Source organism: Trematomus bernacchii, unplaced genomic scaffold, assembly GCF_902827165.1.
Source record: "Trematomus bernacchii unplaced genomic scaffold, fTreBer1.1, whole genome shotgun sequence".
Lineage (NCBI taxonomy): Eukaryota > Metazoa > Chordata > Actinopteri > Perciformes > Nototheniidae > Trematomus > Trematomus bernacchii.
Window position 1 is genome coordinate 745,528 of NW_022987674.1, and position 23,836 is coordinate 769,363.

The 23,836-nt window shown below is 41.1% G+C and overlaps 1 protein-coding gene across 1 annotated transcript; it reads right to left on the reverse strand.

Moving 5' to 3' along the window:
* Positions 1-2,635: 2,635 nt before the first annotated feature.
* Positions 2,636-15,896, reverse strand: LOC117487523 (sterol O-acyltransferase 1-like). The gene is given in 14 exon segments (XM_034136160.1): positions 2,636-2,709; positions 4,342-4,487; positions 4,849-4,984; positions 5,563-5,661; positions 6,509-6,606; positions 7,907-8,036; positions 10,535-10,580; positions 10,657-10,741; positions 11,090-11,168; positions 11,989-12,024; positions 12,026-12,269; positions 12,386-12,493; positions 14,827-14,886; positions 15,751-15,896. Coding segments are annotated over 14 exon segments (1,461 nt in total). The 5' UTR covers positions 15,882-15,896; the 3' UTR covers positions 2,636-2,646.
* Between the last annotated feature and the right edge of the window lie 7,940 nt (positions 15,897-23,836).

A 23,836-nucleotide genomic window follows, 5' to 3' on the forward strand; every position in this document is an offset into this window, starting at 1 on the left:
AATAATCAGTTGCATTCATTTCTTATGGCTCTATCTGCAGCTTCTCCAGAGTCATTTCTCATGAGTACATTTTTCCACAGGCCAACAACAGCTTCAACAAAACTATTCCCCTCAAAGAACAAACCAAACATGCCCTGTTGTCGTGAGAGAAAAAGTGCAGAAGGAAACATGTAAACTCAGTGTGCTGCTCTGTGATGCTAGCTCAGATACTTGGCATCTCATCTTGGGTGCAAGGTCATCAATGTTTGGGCTCAGGCTCTGAGCTGAGGAGACCCTCAGGATGGAGTGAAGGTGTGCGTGCAATATACCGGAGGGCCAGATCTAATAGTAATTAGAAATTATCCTGCGGGCCGAAATTAAATCCACCAAGGGCCTGATTTGGCCCCCGGGCCTTGAGTTTGACACATGTGATGTAAAATAACTAATGAAAGACTGTATCAATACCATTAAGTTGGCACAATGACCATTATATACAACATGTATAATACAAAACAGGTTAAGGCAACATATTCTTGAGTTCTTACACTTTGTCGAGTCTTTACAAAATGTATCAGACACTTTTCAAACTGATTCATAATGAGTTCACAGGACACATAAATGACAGAGTATATGACCCAAATATAAATAAATCATTTCAATAAACAGGTTGGCTCTTTTAAGTTTTTCCCTGCATCTCAATTTCAAGATAAAGGGACTTGTCAGGAGTTACTTAGTAGTACAGGGTAGCCCAATCATTCTGTTATCTGTACATATGTATACAAATAAGTAGCTGGTAGTTGTTTGTTAATGTATTATGTGTAAATGACTCTGGGGAAGCCTCTCCGTGAGCAGAGGCATCAAAGTGAAGCTTTACTGCAGCGCCACCTTGTGGTCACCGTTTTTGAAAGTGCAGAGTTTTTTCTTAATTGTGCATCTCATTATTCACACATGTAAACACATTATCTTTCACTCTCCCTGCTGTCAAACATGTCAGTATTTGAGTGACATCAACTGTGCATTACCTTTGAGATGTACTCACAAGACAGCATGAACTAATGATCACAAACATTGCTTTTTCCATTAGTTTGACATGGAAACGACAGTGTACTTATGATTTAAACAAAACCCTGTCTGACTGCATGTGCTGAATATCTCACAATACAATCTGAAGCCCTTAGTGCAAGTATCCTTCATATTTAAGTTCAATTGCAGTATTAAATGATTGTGTGTTTCAGCTTCACAAAACTCTCAAAAACAGAACATCTTTCAGATTAAAAAGGGAATTATCTCTGAAGCTAAATTCATGTTCAAACCAGTTCAATTACAAATATTGGGATGATTACAAATACATTCAGCTGTCAGACTATATGAACTTAACTCAGCATAGTTTCCATCTCCATTTAGTTTAAGATTCATTATACAATCACGTCCCAACCTTTTCCAACGCACCTTCCTTTTCCTTTTCAGACAAACCTTCTGCAGTATCTCTCATGAATTTAAACAAAACATCAAACAGCGGCCGTTCTTTTCCAAAATAAATCTATTTGGCGGTGAAAATAAATAACATTCTCAACATACTGAACGTTATCTGTAATACAGTAGTAACTGCACACTGTTAAATATGAACCATTGTGAGTGATGTTTGTATTTCCTGTTAGCCATCAGATCATATTGGCACAAGGACAGGTTTCACAGCTGATCGAGGCGAACATAATGGAAATGCATCTGGAAATCAAATAAAAGCTCACATGTGATTAAATGTGAGCGTGTCAGTGTGTTGGGATGATTTTGAAGACATAAAACAGGAGAGTAAGGCATCGCTGTGACTTTGCTGCTGGAGTAAAGAACATTTTGGCACATTATTGGATCTCTTCCATACATTCATACACAGACACATGACCAGGGGCGCAGATCAAAAGGACTTGGGGTGCCTCTGAGATCACAGGGGGTGCAGCAGCAGTAGGTTTACGTGAGCAATAGCGGCCGGCAACAGCAATGGAAAATAGCATTGATGTTATGGTCCCCAATGAACAGATTGTGGCACTTGTTATGTTTTGAAACCAAGCAAGTGAGAACATGTCAAGTTAAAAGTGCAATCCTGAAATATTTCATCCAGTCCAAACCGGACTATGGCAAAGAAAAGCACAAAAGCTTCAAAGCTGTACCTGGGCAGGCTGCTCCGGGGGGGGCGAGTCGGGCGGGAGTAAGCTAGTGTCCACGACGGCGGGTAACGTAACGTCCCCATCTGACCTGTTGCTATTGTCTGCAGTAGATGCAGTGGTGCTGGCGTTTAGTGATGGTTGCTTTAACCATTTTCATATATCCATGATTATCCACAGATGTGTGTCACTGCTGTGGAAGCACTTTGGAAATGATGCACGCGCAGCGGAGCAGGTCACGCGCAGCGGAGCAGGTCACGCGCAGCGGAGCAGGGCACGCGCACCGGAGCAGGTCACGCGCACCTGACACAATTTGTTTTGTATTGTATTCTATTATTGTTGTTCGCTCCCTTCTCTTTTTTGAATAGAGGGTGCATAACATTCAACTGGGGGTGCAATGCATGCCTGTGCCCCCCCGTAGAACCGGGCCTGCACAGACACATGTAAATTAAACTAGAGAGAACAGACGGTAAGACAGAGGCAGTGAAGAGACCTGGATCACAGCCAATCAGAGTCCAGCATCTCTGTGACAGCTCCACGAGCGAGGCTTCAACAACTCCAAGAATGAAGGCTGAAATAAATACAAAAAATCACATGAAACTCAATCTGTGTCCAGGCTTAAGGTTGGCAAAGCTAACACTCATATTCAGCTGTTCATGTTCTATTGTTTTATGGTTCAGTGATATAACTCCTCTCTTTCCTCCCATTGGTTCTTAGAACAGCAACTTAAACAAGTCCTTGGACATTGACACACATCGAGGCTACTGATTGGATGCCGGGTACAGCTGTGGTTATACAGGGACAGTTGGAGCATGGACTAACTAGTTAATGGTAATAACACAATGTCATTTTCATCGTCTAGTTTTGTGCTGAAAGGAGCTTTTTTTGCCACCACGTCCAAGCAGGGTGGTTGATGTAGACGAATGATTTTAATACAATATTGTTCCTCAATGTCGTAAGATGTTATTGAACACATTTGAAGTGGATTGGAGCAATTCTGTACAAGGAATTTGTTAAAATACGGTAAAGAAACGCTGTTAAATTCAACATGGCCGACTTCCTGTTGGGTTTAGGGACACGCTCCAATATAGTTTTTTTTTTTTATGTGTTACATATACCCACCAAATGTCATACACGTAGGACACTTGTACAGATACGTGCTGCGTTTATGCCCTCAGATCTGTGATTGTTTGAAGGGAAAAAATAACAATTTCTACAGTTTCATGACGTCCTGAGACCCGATTTTGCTCTCCCCAATAAGGAGCATATGAGAGTTTAGGTCAGGGGGGTCAAACTCAATTTCATCGCGGGCCACATCAGCATTATGGTTGCACTGAAAGGGCGGGTTGTAACTTTAAGACTATATAAAAATACATATATAAATATTGAACCCTTGTGTTGTGTTCAAAAGTCAATTTTGACCCATGATTTATTTCAGTCCAAAACACAAACAAAAAATGACTATCATCCAATATTGTGTTAACTACATCATAACTAACTTATTATGCATTCATAACCGTACAATCCTGTTGTAATTTAATGTTATGGCCCCAAAACACATTACACCACATATTGCATGTGTGTGTTCAGGTTCAAGTGTTAGTGTACATGTTCTTTGAGAAAGGTGGAGTTCACGTGGGGGGGGGCAGAGGGAGGGGAGATCAGGTGCTAGTTGCGAAAAATGATTGTTGATGAAGGGGGCGGGGGAGGGGTGTCTAAAGTCAAAGATTGGGCCAAATTTGACCTCGAGTCACCCAAAAACAATTCTGCTGGGTCTCCCCAGACCCCAACACCAAATTATACACTTTTTTTTTTAGAGACCTTCAGACTTGGCAAACATTGTCAGAATCAGTTTTGTAGTGTTTATATATCTGTTGTGGAGGATATCATGAAGCCTTGTTCCGTTATTATATAATTTGAACTTGAAACGGGTCACGGGAGACCCATAAATAACTACGTCTGAAAGCAGAAGTCTAGGGCAAATAATTGCAAGTCTCTTCAGTGAGAATGTCACAAAATGATTTTTTTTTTTTAAATGTCAAATTCTGAGAAAAATGCCACATTTTGAAGCAAAAAATTCACATTTTGAGAAAAAAAAGTAAAATCCTGAGAAAAAAAGTCAAATTATAAGAAAAAAGGCACATTTTGAAGATAATAAGTCAAATTCTGGTTAAAAGTGTTAAAGTGCTCCTGCAGGTGTTACCTCCGTCAGAGGGCAGTACTGCTGGGCGTACCACTCCTGAGAGTACAGGCAGAGGATGACCCCCTGACCGAGGAACAGAGACGTCCACATGATCACGTTCCAGATGGGACCTTTCCTCCGGTCGTGCGGGATGAAGTTGAACATCACTGAGAGAGAGAGAGGGAGTATATTACCGTATTGACCCGAATATAAGATGGGTTTCTTTCGTCATCTTATATTCGGGTTCTAGACTTTTCGATGTAATTACAGTCACAACAACAGATCGAGCCAAACGAGTGTTCCCCCAAGCGACGGCACATTTGAACACAATGTGTAGTTTCCTTTATAAAACAAGATTTGGTCTTCAAAAAGGTATTTCTCCAAAAATGAGTCTTGAAAAAGAGGCGTCGTCTTATATTCGGGTCGATACGGTATTAAGATAAATGCAGAGAGACTGAGTTCGACCAGTCATTTATGGTGACTGACATGCAATAATAACAGAGTGGAGAGAGATGAGTTGTCTCTTACTTCCGAAGCACATGAAGAGGCAGAAGAGGACGGGGTAGAAGAAGCCGAAGCAGATGGCGAGGATGTACTCGTGCACGACGGCAGAAACCGTGAACACAAACAACATGGCCGCCGGTCTGAAGCGCTTCCGAGACATCTGGAGAAACAACAGAGAGGACAGAGGAGTCATTAGGGTTCATATTTTTGCACAATTAGCACCAAAGAATTCACAAAGGATCAAATATCACGGATGCTGATGACGATGACCTGAAGTTATATTTTCATGAACAATGTACGCTAGAGGGGGACCAGGAACGTTGTTAAGCTTCTTCTCGACCCTTTTGATCATGAAGGAAACTATTTGAGAATTGATTTTTTATACCTTGAAAGTTTTTTTATTTTGTTTCTTTGTTGTTATTATTATTGTTTGTTTTGTTTCTAACATGTTCAATGAATTGACTAATAAAAAAAACAGTTAGATTGGAAATATTTGAGTAGTTTTACCATACCTTTAATATTTCAGAATATGGAATTAAATAATGTTCATTAAGACAGAATTAAATACGGTTTATTACGGTGATAACTATTTATATAAATAAGTAGATAGCGAGATGACAAACAGATGAAAGTCAGGGATCCTGATCGTTCCACAGCCTATTGTAATCTTTCTGGAGTAGAGCTGTCGTTCTTTATAACATATGTATGCAGTATTATGCAGATATGAGCAGCACTCACCCACAGGATGTCGCGGTACACGTAGCAGTACAGCCAGTCGTGAACCACTACGTTCCAGGTGCGGTAGTAGTTAGCAAAAGAGGTCGAGTTCCACCAATCGTGGGAGGTGTAATCACAATTAGTCAAGTATAAGATAAGATATTAAAGTGGACCTATATTTGAATAATATAGTGTAGGACCATACCTATATAAGGCATATTTATACTTTATTTTTTTCAAAATACCAAACAGATCATGCATTTTAGCCATGCCTCATTTTGCTCAATTTGACATTTTCTAGCTCTGTTTTAGCAAGGGCAGATTCTGTGAGAACAGCACCATCTACTGGCCTGGCATATGTACTACAGCGTCTCCAGCGCTTTCGAACGGCAATGGCCGTGGCTGTCTCCTCCTGATTGGTGGAGTTGGCCCAATAGCCGTAGCGCCACCGTCCTGACGTCAGGACAGTGTTCAAATCTGGATCAGTTTTTATCAGATCCGTTGCAGCCCCTTTTTTAGAGATTTGGGTATGGAGGAAAATAGAGAGGGTTGTGTTTTCTGACACTTGGTGAGTTCCCTGGAACACCGGGGACACATATTCATGTATACAAGACGTACACAAGTGCATTTTGCATGATAGGTATTGATAATTACTTTATTGATCCCAATTTGGGAAATGTTTGCGTTGCAGCAGCATAAAAAGACAAGGCATTGTACAATAGAAATTAAAAGAGTGGAAATAAACAATCCAAAATGTAAACATCTCAATGGAAATAAAATGGCATTAAAAAAAGTAGAAAATATACATGTTGAATTACATATTTACAGTAACACAATATAAAGCAGGATATATACATAAGTATGAGAGGAATGGAATATTAAATATTAGATTGAATATCAATGTAAAATGTATAAAGAACATAGACATTTAAATGAAGCTGTAGCTGGCAGAGACAGCAGGAAGTACCTTATAAAACATCCTGTCAGCGAAGCAGAGCATCTCAGCGAAAGCATTGAGCCAGCAGTGGAGGAAGGCGAAGAAACCCAGGAAGAGAACCAGCACTCCTGCAGAGAGAGAGAGAGAGAGAGAGAGAGAGAGAGAGAGAGAGAGTCTCTATACACGTGCATGGAATGATCGATTAGATACATCCTTTGCATGTGGATCCTCAGAGGCAGGTTCACTGGACTTTAACTCACACTGTACATTCTACATTTATATTTCATTTAACTTGTATATTTCCTACTTTTGAATGTTGGTTTATTTCTATTTTGATATGTTTAAAATTGTATATTTTTACTCTTTTAATTTCAACTTGTGTGCAATGCCTTGTTTTTTTATGCTGCTGCAACGCAAACAATTCCCAATTTGGGATCAATAAAGTACTTCTCATCTCATCTTTCCACTGCAGGCAGAAGAGGCCCAAACCTCTCTTGCTTTGCACACATCGGACTCATATTATATGATGACTTGTAGTATGTACATCGCTTTGAGTGGTCGTAGAGACTGGTAAAGCGCTAGATATAAACAGTCTATTTACCATTCAGAGTTGTGTTTCTACTCAGGAGTGTGATCAGCTCATTTGACCACATTTAAAACCGGATGGATGCCATCAACAGGCCAGTTAGAGAACTACAACATCTGGAGGAAAAGAAGGAAATAAATTAAATAAACAAATCGGGTTGGTCCGGTCCAAGGTCTTTAACCAACAATTTCTCTCCCAAACTTCTCCTTTCGAAAGGATTTGATAACAGTGCTTGGACGGGGACCGAGGTCCGGAGTCTCCACCTGCACACGCAGCCATCCTCATATACTGTAGCGTCACCTTGGATACGATTCCAAACAACTCACAGACTGCATCGGGCGCTGAAATGGGCGCCCTATGACCATCAGATCTGACGACGCTGATTGGCTGAAATTATGTTTCGGCGGCATAGTTTACAGATAGCAACAGTCAGCTTGGCTGCTGCTGCGGGCTCCTTTCTTAGCGCCCAGAGGAGAGAGGGTAATGATTTCTGCGGCCAGGCAGGAAACATGTGACTTATCAGTAACTTTTGACATCGTAACACATTTTTAAACGAAATGTTATTGTAGATTATACATTTTACTGATACCAACTATATAATATTTACCTTGTTCATTAAAAATAAAAAAATATTTTTTTTATATATTTTTAATTTTTAATGACAATCAAACATGTGGGAAGAGGGGGGGGGCGGCGCCCCTAGCGCCCCTATGGGCCGGCCGCCACTGATTACCAGGTAGGTTGACACATCCGGGGAATTTGACTTGGTGTCGTGGAGCATACATCAAAGTAAAACAACAATTGAAAAACACAGATAGAGAACTATGACGGTCGGGTGTTACCGGGCAGGATGGAGTTGAAGACGCAGAGCACCATGGCTCGGAGGTCGAACAGCTGCCGGCTGCTGCTGCGAAACTGAGGGATGCAGAGCCGCACGAACACGTAGTACGCATAGAACAGACAGCCCAGCACCTGAGGGGGGGGGGGGGGGGGGGGGGGGGGGGATCCGTCATGATCATAGAGTCTGGGCTCTTCTGGGGTCAACGTCTGGGTGCCAAATCATAGCATCCCATCACCCCAGTCCTTCCTGTCTCCCACCGCATCAATTACAACATGCTGGTCCTCACCTACAAAGCCCTCCACCATCTGCCCCCCCCCCCCCTTATCTCACTAACCTTCTCACCCCCACGGTCCCTCAGATCCACCGCAGCCGGTCTCCTATCCATTCCCACATCCAAACTCCGCAGCATTGGGGACAGAGCCTTCTCAGTGGCAGCTCCCAGGCTCCCTCCCCCAAGATCTTCGTGACTCTGAGTCCCTCACAGTCTTCCAGTCTCGCCTCAAAACCCATCTCTTCACCTCTGTCTACCCATAAGCGCCCCCCCCCAATACATTTCCTGTTGCCTGTCTTTGTTTGTCCACCCTCCCTTACACTGTAAAGCAGGGGTGTCAAACTCAATTTCATCGTGGGCCACATCAGCATTAAGGTTGCACTCAAAGGGCTGGTTGTAACTTTAAGACTATATCAAATATACATATATTTAATATATTTAAAATAATGTATTATATAACATGATTGCCTCTGCATTGGATTATTATCAGATAGGGTAAAAACTTCATAATTAACTACGTCTGAAAGCAGAAGTCTACGGCAAATAATTGCATGTTTCTTCAGTGCGCATGTCACAAAACAAGATGCATCGTGGGATATGTAGTTTATGGGCAACGTGCTTCTGTAAAGCGGCACGTAAGGCAAGGCAAGGCAAGGCAAGGCAAGTTTATTTATATAGCACCTTTCAACACAAGGTAATTCAAAGTGCTTTACAAAAATGGAAGACATTTTAAAAATGGCATTTAAAATCAGTCATTAAAAAGAAAAGATAATAAAATAAACATTAAAAGAAAAAATACATGGATAAAAGTTAACAGTTACAGTGCAGTTTAAGATGTGAATAGTTCAATTAAAAGCAGCGGCAAAAAGAAAAGTCTTCAGCCTGGATTTAAAAGTAGTAAGAGTTGTAGCGGACCTGCAGGTTTCTGGGAGTTTGTTCCAGATATTCGGAGCATAATAACTGAATGCTGCTTTACCATGTTTAGTTCTGACTCTGGGGACAGAAAGCTGACCAGTCCCTGAAGACCTGAGAGTTCTGGATGGTTCATAATTTAGCAGTAGGTCAGACATGTATTTTGGGCCTAAACCATTCAAAGCTTTATAAACCAGCAACAATATTTTGAAATCTATTCTTTGACACACAGGAAGCCAGTGTAAGGACTTCAGAACAGGAGTGATGTGATCCACTTTCTTAGTGTTAGTGAGGACTCGAGCAGCGGCGTTCTGAATTAGCTGCAGCTTTCTAATAGATTTTTTTAGTGAGGCCTGTAAAGACACCATTGCAGTAGTCGAGTCTACTGAAGATAAAAGCATGGACAAGTTTTTCCAAATCCTGCTGTGACATTAGTCCTTTAATCCTAGATATGTTCTTTAGGTGATAGTAGGCTGATTTAGTAACTGTTTTAATGTGACTGTTGAAACTCAGGTCAGAGTCCATGACTACACCTAGATTTCTGGCTTTATCTGTTGTTTTGAACATTGCAGACTGAAGCTCAGCGCTAACTTTTATACGTTCTGCCTTGGCTCCAAAAACCATTACCTCAGTTTTATCTTTGTTTAATTGGAGAAAGTTCTGACACATCCAGTCATTGATTTGTTCAATGCACTTACTCAGTGTTTGAATTGGAGCATAATCTCCTGGTGAAATTGTTACGTAAATTTGTGTGTCATCCGCATAGCTATGGTAACTTATTTTGTTGTTTTTCATTATCTGAGCCAGTGGTAGCATGTAGATGTTAAAGAGAAGAGGCCCCAAGATGGAGCCTTGAGGTACCCCACATGTCATATTTGTCAACTCAGATGTGTATTTACCTATAGAAATAAAGTTTTTTCTGTCCTTTAAGTAGGACTCAAACCAATTTAGAACTGTTGCCGAAAGTCCCACCCAGTTTTCTAGTCGGTCTAGTAATATGTTGTGGTCAACAGTGTCAAATGCAGCACTGAGATCTAATAATACTAACACTGAAGTTCTGCCACTGTCTGTGTTTAAGTGGATGTCATTGAAGACCTTTACAAGAGCAGTCTCAGTGCTGTGGTTTGGACGAAATCCTGACTGGAACACATCCAAACAGTTATTTAAATGCAAGAAGTTACTCAACTGTTGAAATACAACTTTTTCAATGATTTTACCTAGAAATGGCTTTATTGGTAAAAATTGGTATACGTAACCGTATAATAAACGTATGATATTCTTTGCAACTCTTGCGGGGCCACATCAAATGAGGTTGCGTGCCGGATTTGGTCCACAGGCCTTGAGTTTGACACCCCTGATGTAAAGCGTCCTTGAGTTCATGAAAAGCACTATTTATAAATATAATTTTGTATTATTATTATTAACTTTAGAATATGAAAGAGGTACCTGAAGGAGCTTTGAGGCCACGTAGCTCCACCTGATCACCGGGTTCCTGCGTTAAGAGAGAAATAAGGTTTGATCAAACACATGATCTGCTGTGAGGAGATATTTAATATGAATAGTGTTACCTGGGGTACTTGTCTCTGTAGATGAGAGTGGGTGCAAACAGGAAGTAGAGATACTGAGAGACCTGAGGCACCACAGGGCCGGGGCCTATAGAGGAGAGACCAGACATTATGTACTTTTTCAAATGTAAGGATGTCAAAGACCACATCAACGTTCCCACACCTTCTTAAACATTTTATTCAAGGACTTTCCAGGCCCTGTTCCCTTTATTTCAAGTACAATTTGTTCCTGCTATCCAGATCTGCAAGACGTTTATGTGAAAGGGAATTGGGAAAATAAAGAATACAGAACCAAATGACCTCCCCTTGTAATTCTGACCACTCTTGTTACGTTGAATTAAGACATTGTCATTTGTAATATTATTCAATGTAATGCCTTTTAAGTGTTTTTAGGAAACTCTAAAGGACACACAGCTGTCTCTGAAAGGTGACGTACTGTTTTTTTCTTTAGCCCAGCTCAGGACTCGTGGGACGTTCTCTCTGACGAAGGAGTGGGCTTTCATCATCAGACGCACCTGCAGTTACACAAATAATAGAACAGAACTGCTGTTACAGACTGATCATGTATTTATGATATCTTGCCTTTCTTTAAGTTAATAATGAAGGAATCCTGTAGTCCCTCTTGCTCATGCATCGACCTCGTTGCTGCTGGAAGAACATTGAAAATCTCCTGGCTTTGGGACTAATAAAAAGCTGAGCTGCTCTTGATATGCGTACTGAATATCTCGGCTAAACACCTTCTCTTCACCAAAGAATCTAAATACAGTCGTCAGCTTCTCCACAGGTTGATTGGATAAAATAGGTGAAAATAGAAACTGACGAAGACGCTGTAAACATACTTTTTATACTGAACTAAATAACAATTTTTAAGCCTTTTGACATGCGTATTTATCATTTATTTATCATACTTTTAGTGCTTTTAGATCAAGTGAGCAATAACAGCTATGTTTCTAACATGACATCAGTAGTAATATTATACTATTAATACTTATAAAAAATACTTTAATATACAATCCTAGTGAATATAAGCATAACGTACATATTAAAGTGGACCTATCATGCTATATTTAAATGATATATTGTAGGGCCATACCTATACAAGGTATATTTATACATTTTTTGAACTGCAATAGAACATAAGCATAAGATGACATTACATACAGACGATGATAAGTCAATCAAGTAATCACATTTTATTTATATAGCCCAATATCACAAATTACAGATCAGTCAGGGAGCTATAAAAAACTCCCAAAGAACATTTTTAAAAACCTCAGAGTACAATCCCTCTCCCAGCAGATGTTTGCAGATGGACAGACGGACATCTGGTCTCACCTGCTCCAGGATGACGATGAAGCAGGAGGCGGGGGGGGAAGCTGTTGGTCAGAACCACAAACGTCGGCAGGAAGCCAACAGCCAGCGCCTGGAAGAGCAGGAACACAGAGCCCAACAGGAAGCTGCAGAACTGAGGGTGAGACCCCCTCTGGGTCTGAGCCCACAGGTGGAACAGACTGTAGGGAACCAGCAGAACCGACAGGAACATGCAGATCCACGTGCACACCACCAGGGGGAGCTGTCCGAACGCATACACCAGCAGCTCAAAGTGCAGCACCAGTCTGAGGCAGAGGGGGAGGGGGAGGGGGGGGGATGCCATCAGAGTACAAGACTTTATGTTTCAAATGATTATCTGATCATTAGACACGACATTACACACAGCAGACTTCTCCTTTACCTGCCTTCATCTATGAAATCCACCAGCAGCGTGCTGAGGATGAAGAGGATGAGCAGAGCGATGAACATGTGGTAGATGGTCCTGATGTGGTTCACCTCAAACAGCTGGCTGAGGACAAACAGAAGCATGTGATCAGAAGCAGATCCACTGAGAACATGAGGGAACCCTTGAGATGCTGCCTTCAGGGTCCACAACAACAACACCTACTACTCGTTAAGCAGTATTTACATTGTTACTCTACCTATGTTTCTATAAAGGGAAGATGTGTTCACCTACTTTTGATACATGCTTTTTAAGAGGATCTGTACCAAACAAACAATGTGTTAAGTATCTAGAATACGATTTGAAGGCTGTGATATCTTTGCAGCTCGACAATTCAAAATATTTTGCTATAACGATGTACAGCTGTGGGACTAATAGAGAGGCGAAGTCCCTCCCTTTCCGGGGGAGCTCCATGGGACCTTATTTCGGAAAAAGTATGCATTGAAGTCAATGGAGAGAGAAAGATTATCTCTCGATCCCGTTTGAATTGTGCCACGAATTACACATATGATGTTTGTCAATTTAAAAGATAATTTTGCAAGTCAAAAAAATAAAAATGTGTCGTAAAACTGTGAAGTAACACTTTGTTTTGTGTGAAAGCGCTCAATGAACTACATCTCCAGTCTCGCACCACACACCAAGACGGCCGTCACGTTGGCACATTTCACTTCTTCCTCCGCAGGTTGAGGAGGTTCAAAATGGATTCCAGGATACTCTGCAACTTCTACAGGTGCACGATAGAGAGTATCCTCACTGGCAGCATGACGGCCTGGTACGGCAGCTGCACCGACCTCGATCGTAAGGCTTTACAGAGGGTGGTGAAAACTGCACAGCACATCACCAGGACGGAGCTGCCATCCATGGAGGACCTTTACTCCCAGCGGCTCAGGAAGAAATCACTACGGATTATCAAAGACCCCCATCACCCCAGCCACAAACTGTTCTTTCTGTTGCCGTCTGGCAGACGTTACCGCAGCATCCTGGCAAGGACAAGAAGATTCGGAGACAGTTTCTTCCCGCGGGCAGTGAGACTGTTAAAAAATTAAACTGTTGAAACAACTTCAAACATTCAACTGCTACTCAGTAGTATGTATCTAATACCTAATATATATATATCATTCCAATAACTTGTATATAGACTCATACTGCACTATTCCACATCATAACTTTATTTCATTTTTATAACTATTATTATTTTTGTATTGCTCATGCTCTTATTGTTATTATGTTATGTTATTATGTTGCATTGTTGGAGAAGCCTGTGACATAAGATTTTCAACTGCATAATTACTCTATAGCTATGTCAGATTGACAATAAAGAACCCTTGAACCCCCTTGAACCCTTGAAAGTATTAAAAGAGGTGAAAATCACTCCAAGTCTGGGCATGTTGAGAGCTGTGCATACACACAAGGGGAATTACCCCTAGATTCCACCGGGTCCGTCTGCGCCGCGTTGCGGTTTTGGTCCGGCCTCCTCCGGCGTCATACCCTACCAGGCGCGTTTCAGAAGCATTTCAGAAGCGGAGCGTCTTGCCTGCCGGCTCGCAGTTTTTGTTGATTTGGGCATATTTCCTGGACAGGCTACTTTGTACAGACAAAGTTAATAACTGTAATATTCCAGTTATAAACGACATGAATCAAAGATGTGTTGCTGTATTTTAGTGGTAAAAAAATGCATTCATCATCATAATTATTCTATATAATTTACACAGTGCCTGTAAACCGGAGGAGAACGCTGGCATTTCTCCTCCTACTTGAAAGACTACGGAGGGATAGGGTCTGCAAAATTAGTTTGTGTGTGTGTGTATATATATATATAGATATGCTATATATGCTCTGAAGGTTCCACTTCCTGCCTGCCCGACCTTACGTTACGGCTGCGCCGCGACAAAAATAGGATTCGATCCTAATTTTAGAGGAGCCCTGCGCCGAGCCGCTTCTGGGACGCTTCTGAGCCGTAACGCGCCGCGTGTGGTGGAATAGCACCCATTGACTAGAGTGGCCGTAACGCGCCCGTAACGCGCCTGTAACGCGCCCGTAACGCGCCACAGACGGACCCGGTGGAATCTAGGGGTTAGCCGGTTCCTAAGAGCCAGCATGCGGGACCGGGACTCTGGGATTTGTAGTCTTTCTAGTTGTGTATTTTTCATAGTCTTATATTTCAACAGTTTTACGACAAACTAAACTGTTCATGTATTTTAAGTTGTTGTTGAATGGGAGCACATTCCTCCTTGCAATGAGCCTTTCACAAGATTAAATAAGTAGTGAAAGCGCCTGGAGCTGATCACCACAAAGACCCAACAGTGCTTCTACTCCTCTGTCTCCATTATATATATATATATATATATATATATATATATATATATATATATTTATCTCAGATCACAACCTTAACTTACTCTAAGAGGGACCGGCGACTGATGAACTGCTTCCCCTCACCGTGAGGAGGCCGGAAATACCTGAAGGGAAACACACAGTAGATATACTTCAGACGGAGAAAAGGTGTGTGCGACCAAGAGAGAAACAGGAACAGATTGTCTTTACACACATCTATAGAGTGGTGCAGTGACGAGTCCTAAAACCCGGAAGTGAGTTAGCATTTGACCACTTACGGTTCCCTCGTCTCAGAGTCAATGGGATTTTGGAAAATATCTGGAAATAAGGTCTGTGGTTGAGACACATTGAAGAGACGGATCACGTTTTGTTCTAGGACATTAAATCCATCAGCAGCGACCCCACTGGTGATTTCTGAAGAGTTGACGTGTCTGAGAAACGATGGTTGTTACCAAGTGGCTGAATAGGACTACAGAAGTCGTGGAGGACGTTGTACGTCATTACGCCGAACACGTAAACACTCCTCTAAGTTAGTTTGCCCTGTTCTGCTTGAAAGCAAGTACCTGCCTCCTGCAAAGTGTTCAAACAAACGCTTCAACTCGTTCCATTTAGAATCTGTGTGTTTGAATATGGATCTGAAGTTGGCGTGACGTTGAAGTCGTGCTGCTGGACTCGGCTGTAATTCCTTTATAGCATAATGTTAGCATTTTGCTTCTGGCCATTAGATTTATGATTAGAACATTATAAAAGTAGGGTAGACATGTGGAGATTATCCGGCTGAACAAAACGTGCATTTATCAAACAGGTTCGTTTTGCACAGACATTATTTTTTACAATATTCCAAAATCCTCTGGAGAAATCCCGTTGCTTTTTTGTCGAGGGAACCAGCAGCTTCCTTCAGGGTCGACCTACAAAAACACGTCATCACTGCACCGCTCTATTACAACCTCAAATAAGACTTTGACAGGGAGGAAGGAGAGCAAAGGCACCTGAGTTTGCTCCTCTCCTTGTCGGACAGCGGGGGGGAGAAGGAGGCGGGGAGAGGAGCAGACTCCAGGCTGGACGACTCCTCCATCAGACTGTCCATGAAGTCGTTCACGTGGCCGTCCAGCTGATGCATCAGGTCGCTCTTCAGGTGCTGAGGAACACAGCAGAGGAGAAGCAGGTATCACTCATAGTCTGCAAATACTTGACGGATTCTGTGGAATATTTTTGAGTTAAATGTGAGAAGGAACATAGCTACAGATTTCATTTTGAGAGATTTCAAGAGACAGGATTTTACATGAGTTTCCCTTGAGCACGTGCCAAATAATGGCCATTAAAGTGGACCTATCATGCTATATTATAATAATATAGTGTAGGACCATACCTATATAAGGCATATTTATACTATAAAACATACCTAACATAATCTTTGTTCCTGAAACTTTCAGAGTCTCTTTCCACAGAGGGGACACATGGTGATGTAGAAGAGACATGAAGAAGAGGGGACACATGTTGATGTAGAAGAGACATGAAGAAGAGGGGACACATGTTGCATGTAGAAGAGACATGAAGAGAGGGACAACATGTTGAGTAGAAGAGACATGAAGAAGAGGGGACACTGTTGATGAAGAAGAGACATGAAGAAGAGGGGACACATGTTGATGTAGAAGAGACATGAAGAAGAGGGGACACATGGTGATGAAGAAGAGACATGAAGAAGAGGGGACACCATGGTGATGTAGACGAGGACATGAAGAAGAGGGGACACATGTGATGTAGAAGAGACATGAAGAAGAGGGGACACATGGTGATGTAGAAGAGACCTGAAGAAGAGGGGACACATGTTGATGTAGAAGAGACATGAGAAGAGGGGACACATGGTTGATGTAGAAGAGACATGAAGAAGAGGGGACACATGTTGATGTAGAAGAGACATGAAGAAGAGGGGACACATGTTGATGTAGAAGAGACATGAAGAAGAGGGGACACATGGTTGATGTAGAAGAGACATGAAGGAGAGGGGGACACATGTTGATGTAGAAGAGACATGAAGAAGAGGGGACACATGTTGATGTAGAAGAGACATGAAGAAGAGGGGACACATGTTGATGTAGAAGAGACATGAAGAAGAGGGGACACATGTTGATGTAGAAGAGACATGAAGAAGAGGGGACACATGTTGATGAAGAAGAGACATGAAGAAGAGGGGACACATGTTGATGTAGAAGAGACATGAAGAAGAGGGGACACATGTTGATGTAGAAGAGACATGAAGAAGAGGGGACACATGTTGATGTAGAAGAGACATGAAGAAGAGGGACACATGTTGATGTAGAAGAGACATGAAGAAGAGGGGACACATGTTGATGTAGAAGAGACATGAAGAAGAGGGGACACATGTTGATGTAGAAGAGACATGAAGAAGAGGGGACACATGGTGATGTAGAAGAGACATGAAGAAGAGGGGACACATGTTGATGTAGAAGAGACATGAAGAAGAGGGGACACATGTTGATGTAGAAGAGACATGAAGAAGAGGGGACACATGTTGATGAAGAAGAGACATGAAGAAGAGGGGACACATGTTGATGTAGAAGAGACATGAAGAAGAGGGGACACATGTTGATGAAGAAGAGACATGAAGAAGAGGGGACACATGTTGATGTAGAAGAGACATGAAGAAGAGGGGACACATGTTGATGTAGAAGAGACATGAAGAAGAGGGGACACATGTTGATGTAGAAGAGACATGAAGAAGAGGGGACACATGTTGATGTAGAAGAGACATGAAGAAGAGGGGACACATGTTGATGTAGAAGAGACATGAAGAAGAGGGGACACATGGTGATGAAGAAGAGACATGAAGAAGAGGATTTTGCAGAACAGGTGAGCTTTAAAGCGAAGGGATCAGTATGTAATGAAGTGAAGATCAGAGCAAACAGAGCTGCCCGCTCACAGAGTCCTGAGCGCTGACCGGTCGGTCACACATCAATACACGTGTCAAATATCACAATAAAGGACCAGCAGAGAGAGGTTATCTGAGGGGAACATAACAACTATTCATCTGTTCATTAAGACCCATTTCTTTAGTGATTGAGCAGTTTTACACGGTGCTTATAGAGTGTTGTAGTACAGATTGTATTCATTGTGTAAATGTGTAGCAGTTTGGGAAACAGCAGAAGTCAAATGGTGTCTGATTGAAACCCAGAAGGGACACACCTCTGACGCTTCAGAAAGATAAACAGAGTGCAACACAGCACCCATCTGTCAACATACAATACAGCAAATTCAATAAACTGAACGTGACATTTGAGCCAATAAATCACATGTTCTCATTGTAACTGTTTCCCCATGTGAAGTGGAAGTAGTTTTGTATATATATAGTCTATGATTTTGACTCTAAATATCTAAAGACAAGCTGTTTTAAATGAATCATTTCTCACGATCAGTTCATTAATCAGGACTTCTCCTCACATTAACGGTGCCTCGGATCACGTCTCGTTGCTAATTGGGAACAACCTGATCACAAGGCTTCAGTGACTCATTTTGACTGGATCAGAAAGAGAGGTAATGGTTGATTAAACAGTTGCAATACGATCCTCTCAGAATGTGCAGCACAGGCCTGATTAAGTAAAGAAATAACAGAACTTGAACTGTAAGGACTCTTATTCTGTTCTGCTGTAACGTCTGAATGTCCCTACAGAGATCAATAAAGGTCCATATCGTCTTCTCTTGTCTTACTCCAATCAGGCAGCCCTCTGTCCTTCAAGAGAGAACCTTCAAGAACTCTTTTATTCTCACGGTAAAATCCATGTGAGCAGGCTTCATAAGGACAGAGTGCCATCTTCCATTTCAGTCATATCAGCCTGCGTGCTAACTCCAGAGAAATACGGTGATCTTAACGATTAGCAATTGAAAAAATGTCGTCGTAAACTCACCTATCCTTCTTGACTGGAGGTTTTTAAAGCAGCTGTGTACTGTATGCTTTTTATTTGTCAATTCCAGGTGTCCCTAATAATAAAAGCCCACTTATCTCCAATCCAATCCCACTTTGCCTGTTTTTAAATCTCCTTTAAAGACCTACTTGTTCTCCCGTGCTTTTGCAGATCACGGATCAGTCTGTGTTTTCTATGTTCTTGTGTTCTATATTGTTATTACATCGTGTATGAGAGATTTTCAGTCTGTGGCTATAAGTAAGGTTTTATTGTCTCGTGTTTTTACATTAGTTTTTTGTCCTATCGGATTTGTCTAAATGTATTTATGCTGCTTTTTATATATGTATTGATGAACAGCACTTTGGTTAACTCTGTTTTTAAATGTCAGAATCAGAATCCCTTTACTCGTCCCACAGAGGGGAGATGGACATAGTTACAGCAGAAAAGAGCCGGAGACAGCTTGACGTTACTGTCGTGGCCCATTCTTGTAGGATATTTCAAACTGTGCCACATTAACAGGGATCCGCTTCTTGACTCGCACGTTAAAAACAGTCCAAATAAAACTCTGTAGGCGCTGATTCCTTTGCCTTCCTTGGTGGATTTATTTACTTCTTCCATAAAATTAAACAAACAAATAAACAAAAATGATCAATGTAACGTGAGGTCAGAGACTGTACCGATTCCCCGTTCCGTGCTGGAGACAATTTCCGGTGACGCTCAGACCCACCCCTTCCTTATATAAGCTTTTCTCCGAATATTTAATTCAATACTAATTCATGAATGGAAAGAATATATTAAAATCTAAATGAATAAGTGACTTGTGCTAGTGACTTACCCGACCGAAAATAAAGTTACTTATACTTGAATCTGTTTCTCACCGTTGCTGGTAGCATGGCTGACTCCGTTGCCCTGCTGCTGCTGTTCTGGTTTTCTGTCCCCGTCCAAAGAGCTGAAGGATCGGTCCGGGTCCGGGGAGGTGGGGGGCGTCTCTGGTGATCTGCAGCGAGACCGGAGGACACCTCCATCTTCCCCTCTCTCCATCCTGACAGGAAACAACACATTTAGGGTCAAAACAAAGCAGAATCAGAGGCTTCCTCATCCGGCTGCTAGAGGAGCCAGCAGGTGGAGGAGCAGAGTCCAGAGTGTTCAATGAGACCGTCCATGGATTTACCTGATGGAGAAATCAGGAAAATACATGCAAAGTAACAAACATATAATTGTCATGATCTCAATTCCCGACAACATATATGATTAATCTTTGCAAATACTCTCTGCTACATCACATTAGACACTGAAAATCATTTGTGTTTTTATGACAAATACTATAATAAAGACATGGGTTATCTTGAAAAAACTCAAATTAAACTTTTTTTCATTTTTGAACTGATTTTCAATTGATTTTCATTGTAAGAGCATGTTTACTAGATAAAGTATGTTGTACTTGTTCTAGTACTCAGACGTTGTACTTGAGTACAAGTAGAAGTACTCAGATCTTGTATTTGAGTAAAAGTAGAAGTACTCAGATCTTGTACTAGAGTAAAAGTAGAAGTAATCATATCTTGTACTTCAGTAAAAGTAGAAGTTCTCAGATGTTGTACTTGAGTAAACGTAGAAGTACTCAGGTCTTGTACTTGAGTAAAAGTAGAAGTACTCAGATGTTGTACTTGAGTAAAAGTAGAAGTACTCAGATCTTGTACTTGAGTAAAAGTAGAAGTACTCAGATCTTGTACTTGAGCAAACGTAGAAGTACTCAGGTCTTGTACTTGAGTAAACGTAGAAGTACTCAGGTCTTGTACTTGAGTAAAAGTAGAAGTACTCAGATGTTGTACTTGAGTAAATGTAGAAGTACTCAGATCTTGTACTTTAGTAAAAGTAGAAGTACTCAGATCTTGTACTTGAGTAAAGTAGAAGTAGATCTTGTACTTGAGCAAAAGTAGAAGTACTCAGATCTTGTACTTGAGTAAAGTAGAAGTAGATCTTGTACTTGAGTAAAAGTAGAAGTACTCAGGTCTTGTACTTGAGTAAAAGTACCAGAGTGTAGGAATACTCTCTTACAGTAAAAGTCCTGCATTCAAAATGTTACTCAAGTAAAAGTAGAAAAAGTATTAAATACATGTAGTGGAGTAAAAGTACACCATGTACCTCTGAACTGTAGTGGAGTAGAAGAACACTAACATCACATTAAAATACTCAAGTAAAGTACACACAAGTGTGAATATGAATATGAAACATGTAAAATGACCCACAGCACAGAATAATTATAGGTTAGTATTTTAAAATGCGGTAAATAATATTTGGTTTAAAAGAAAATGAGCACCTGATGCTACCATCACCTGTGAGGGAATGCAAAGTGTTTTGACTAACAAACAAGGCAAACAAATCAGAGTCACATGACAGCCAGCAGCAGACAGGAGGCTAGCAGTTAGCTCTGATGCTAATGACAGGTTAAGTTTAAATCAGGAGCTAACGGCAGTTTTAAAGCGAACAGGTGAACAGCCGTTAGAAAACTCCTATTCTGCCGAGAGACACCAACGGCTGCTAGCTCTGACACATTAGCACACTTGTTGACGTTAGCTAAGGAACAGGTTGCCAGAAGAAACGATAAATTAAAAGGCTTTATAACGAGGTTCTGAGACATACTCACTTTAAAGCACCGGGGAGCCTCTTTTTTAATCCGCCTCCTCCGTTTAGAGTCAGTCAGACAGAGAGCGGAGGACCACCTTCTCTCCGCTGTATCAACAGAGGACATGATGAGCAGCGCTGCGCCATCTGATTGGTCCAAAGTCTCTCCTCCTTCTGACGTCATCAGCATTATTTTAAGTTAGTTTCAGGTATTTAATAGCAGCATACTAAAGACACAAACTGACAATATATTACAAATATAAAATTAATAAAAATGAAGGGCCAAGGCTTATTCCTTTACTTCTATTTTTCTACACAGTTTGGTTACATTTGTATTTCCCATTGATTTAATAAATTTAAAAAAGTCAATAGGAAACCCACCAAAATTCCAGCTAACCAATCAGAGCAGACTGGGCTCTGGTTTCAGACAGAGGGTGAACAGAGGTGCTGCAGCACAGGCAGTATGAGAACAATAAAGAGCTTTCTGAACATTAAAGCATGGAGACATGTAGAGACACTACATACTGATATACACCTGAACATCAGCAGGAGAGGACTCTTTAAAGTAGAGACACTACATACTGATATACACCTGAACATCAGCAGGAGAGGACTCTTTAAAGTAGAGACACTACATACTGATATACACCTGAACATCAGCAGGAGAGGACTCTTTAAAGTAGAGACACTACATACTGATATACACCTGAACATCAGCAGGAGAGGACTCTTTAAAGACACTACATACTGATATACACCTGAACATCAGCAGGAGAGGACTCTTTAAAGTAGAGACACTACATACTGATATACACCTGAACATCAGCAGGAGAGGACTCTTTAAAGTAGAGACACTACATACTGATATACACCTGAACATCAGCAGGAGAGGACTCTTTAAAGTAGAGGCACTACATACTGATATACACCTGAACATCAGCAGGAGAGGACTCTTTAAAGTAGAGACACTACATACTGATATACACCTGAACATCAGCAGGAGAGGACTCTTTAAAGTAGAGACACTACATACTGATATACACCTGAACATCAGCAGGAGAGGACTCTTTAAAGTAGAGACACTACATACTGATATACACCTGAACATCAGCAGGAGAGGACTCTTTAAAGCAGAGACACTACATACAGATATGAAACTGAGGGCATTGCCCTCTAAGTAACTCACGATGATTGATAATTGAAATGGTTTTATGGACAGAGACAATTGTCTTTACCTCAGAGACACTGAGATGCTTTTATAAACATTTTGAAAAACGACGTCATCTGATAAACAGCAAAACTTACCGGCTGATGGAAAAGTACCACAGATGTTTGTCCGATCTTTTAAATACATTTGATATGTTTTAGACAATCGACTATTGTAAGAAAACTTTATTTATACAGCAACCTTCATAAAGGGGGAGTTGAGACTAAATTAAAGCACTGTGCTGCACCAGAGCAGAACAGAAGTTAATGAGTGAATTTGGGATGTGGGAAAGTCATGCATGTTATCATTGATTTGGAGTTGGAAAAGAGGGGTTTTGTTACGCAGGAAACTTCAGCTGACCGCCTCCAGGCCCTTTCTGTCACACATCATGTCCCTGGGATCTGACTGTGGAGCAAAATCAAAACAGTTTTCACCCAAAAATGTTCAATATTTCAACCTTCTTAACTCTGCAGCAGAGGAGACAGTTAACCAAGTTCAGTCCCAATAATCACCACTACATTAAATATGAAACATTTTCAAGCTACAAATGCCACTGTTTTTTTTTTTTGTATTCAATTATTCTTTGTATTCTCAATTCTAGGGATTTTTTGTTTGAATTTGTGCGATGTGCCAATGATTATGACATTCATTTAGTGTGCAAGAAACCGAGAAGAACGAATCCATGATAAAAAGATTTAAAAAAACGACACAAATTACAATGTTAAGCCTCTATTAAAGGCTTGATATAATAGACTGCATGATGTTATGCTCTGATGGCTGTGGGGTCACTAATTGTGGCATCAATGGGGGCCTTCATTTGGCTAAACGTTTTTTTATTGACTAAACATAAGAGCAGCTGAGTTCAAACTTCTACAATGCAGAAAAACACTGCTTGAATGTTTCCCTTTTGCATTAACACAATACAAAATAACTGAACGTTTACATTCGTAACTTACGAAGTTGCCGCTCACGAAGTTGCTGCCGGAGCCTGAGAAACTCCACCGGCGGTCATACGATGGCTTAAGATGCCCTCACGAATGGCCCGATGTTGTTACGATCAGAGCCGAATTTGAACATTTCCTTTATCGTGTGTCCATCGGGTGTCAATTTCAGGACAGTGTGACAGGGGCTTTAGCATTTCTTGCTGTTTACATGTTAATTGCAGAGGCTGGCAAGGGACAAATGATTGAAATTAGTAAGGCTTTTCTCAACTAAAAATACTTATAATTGTTGACTAATTGATTTGACAGATCTGATTATCTCGAGGAAGATCAAATGATTCATTCTTAATCGACTACGACCAAAATAACCTTTGAGTCAAATTAG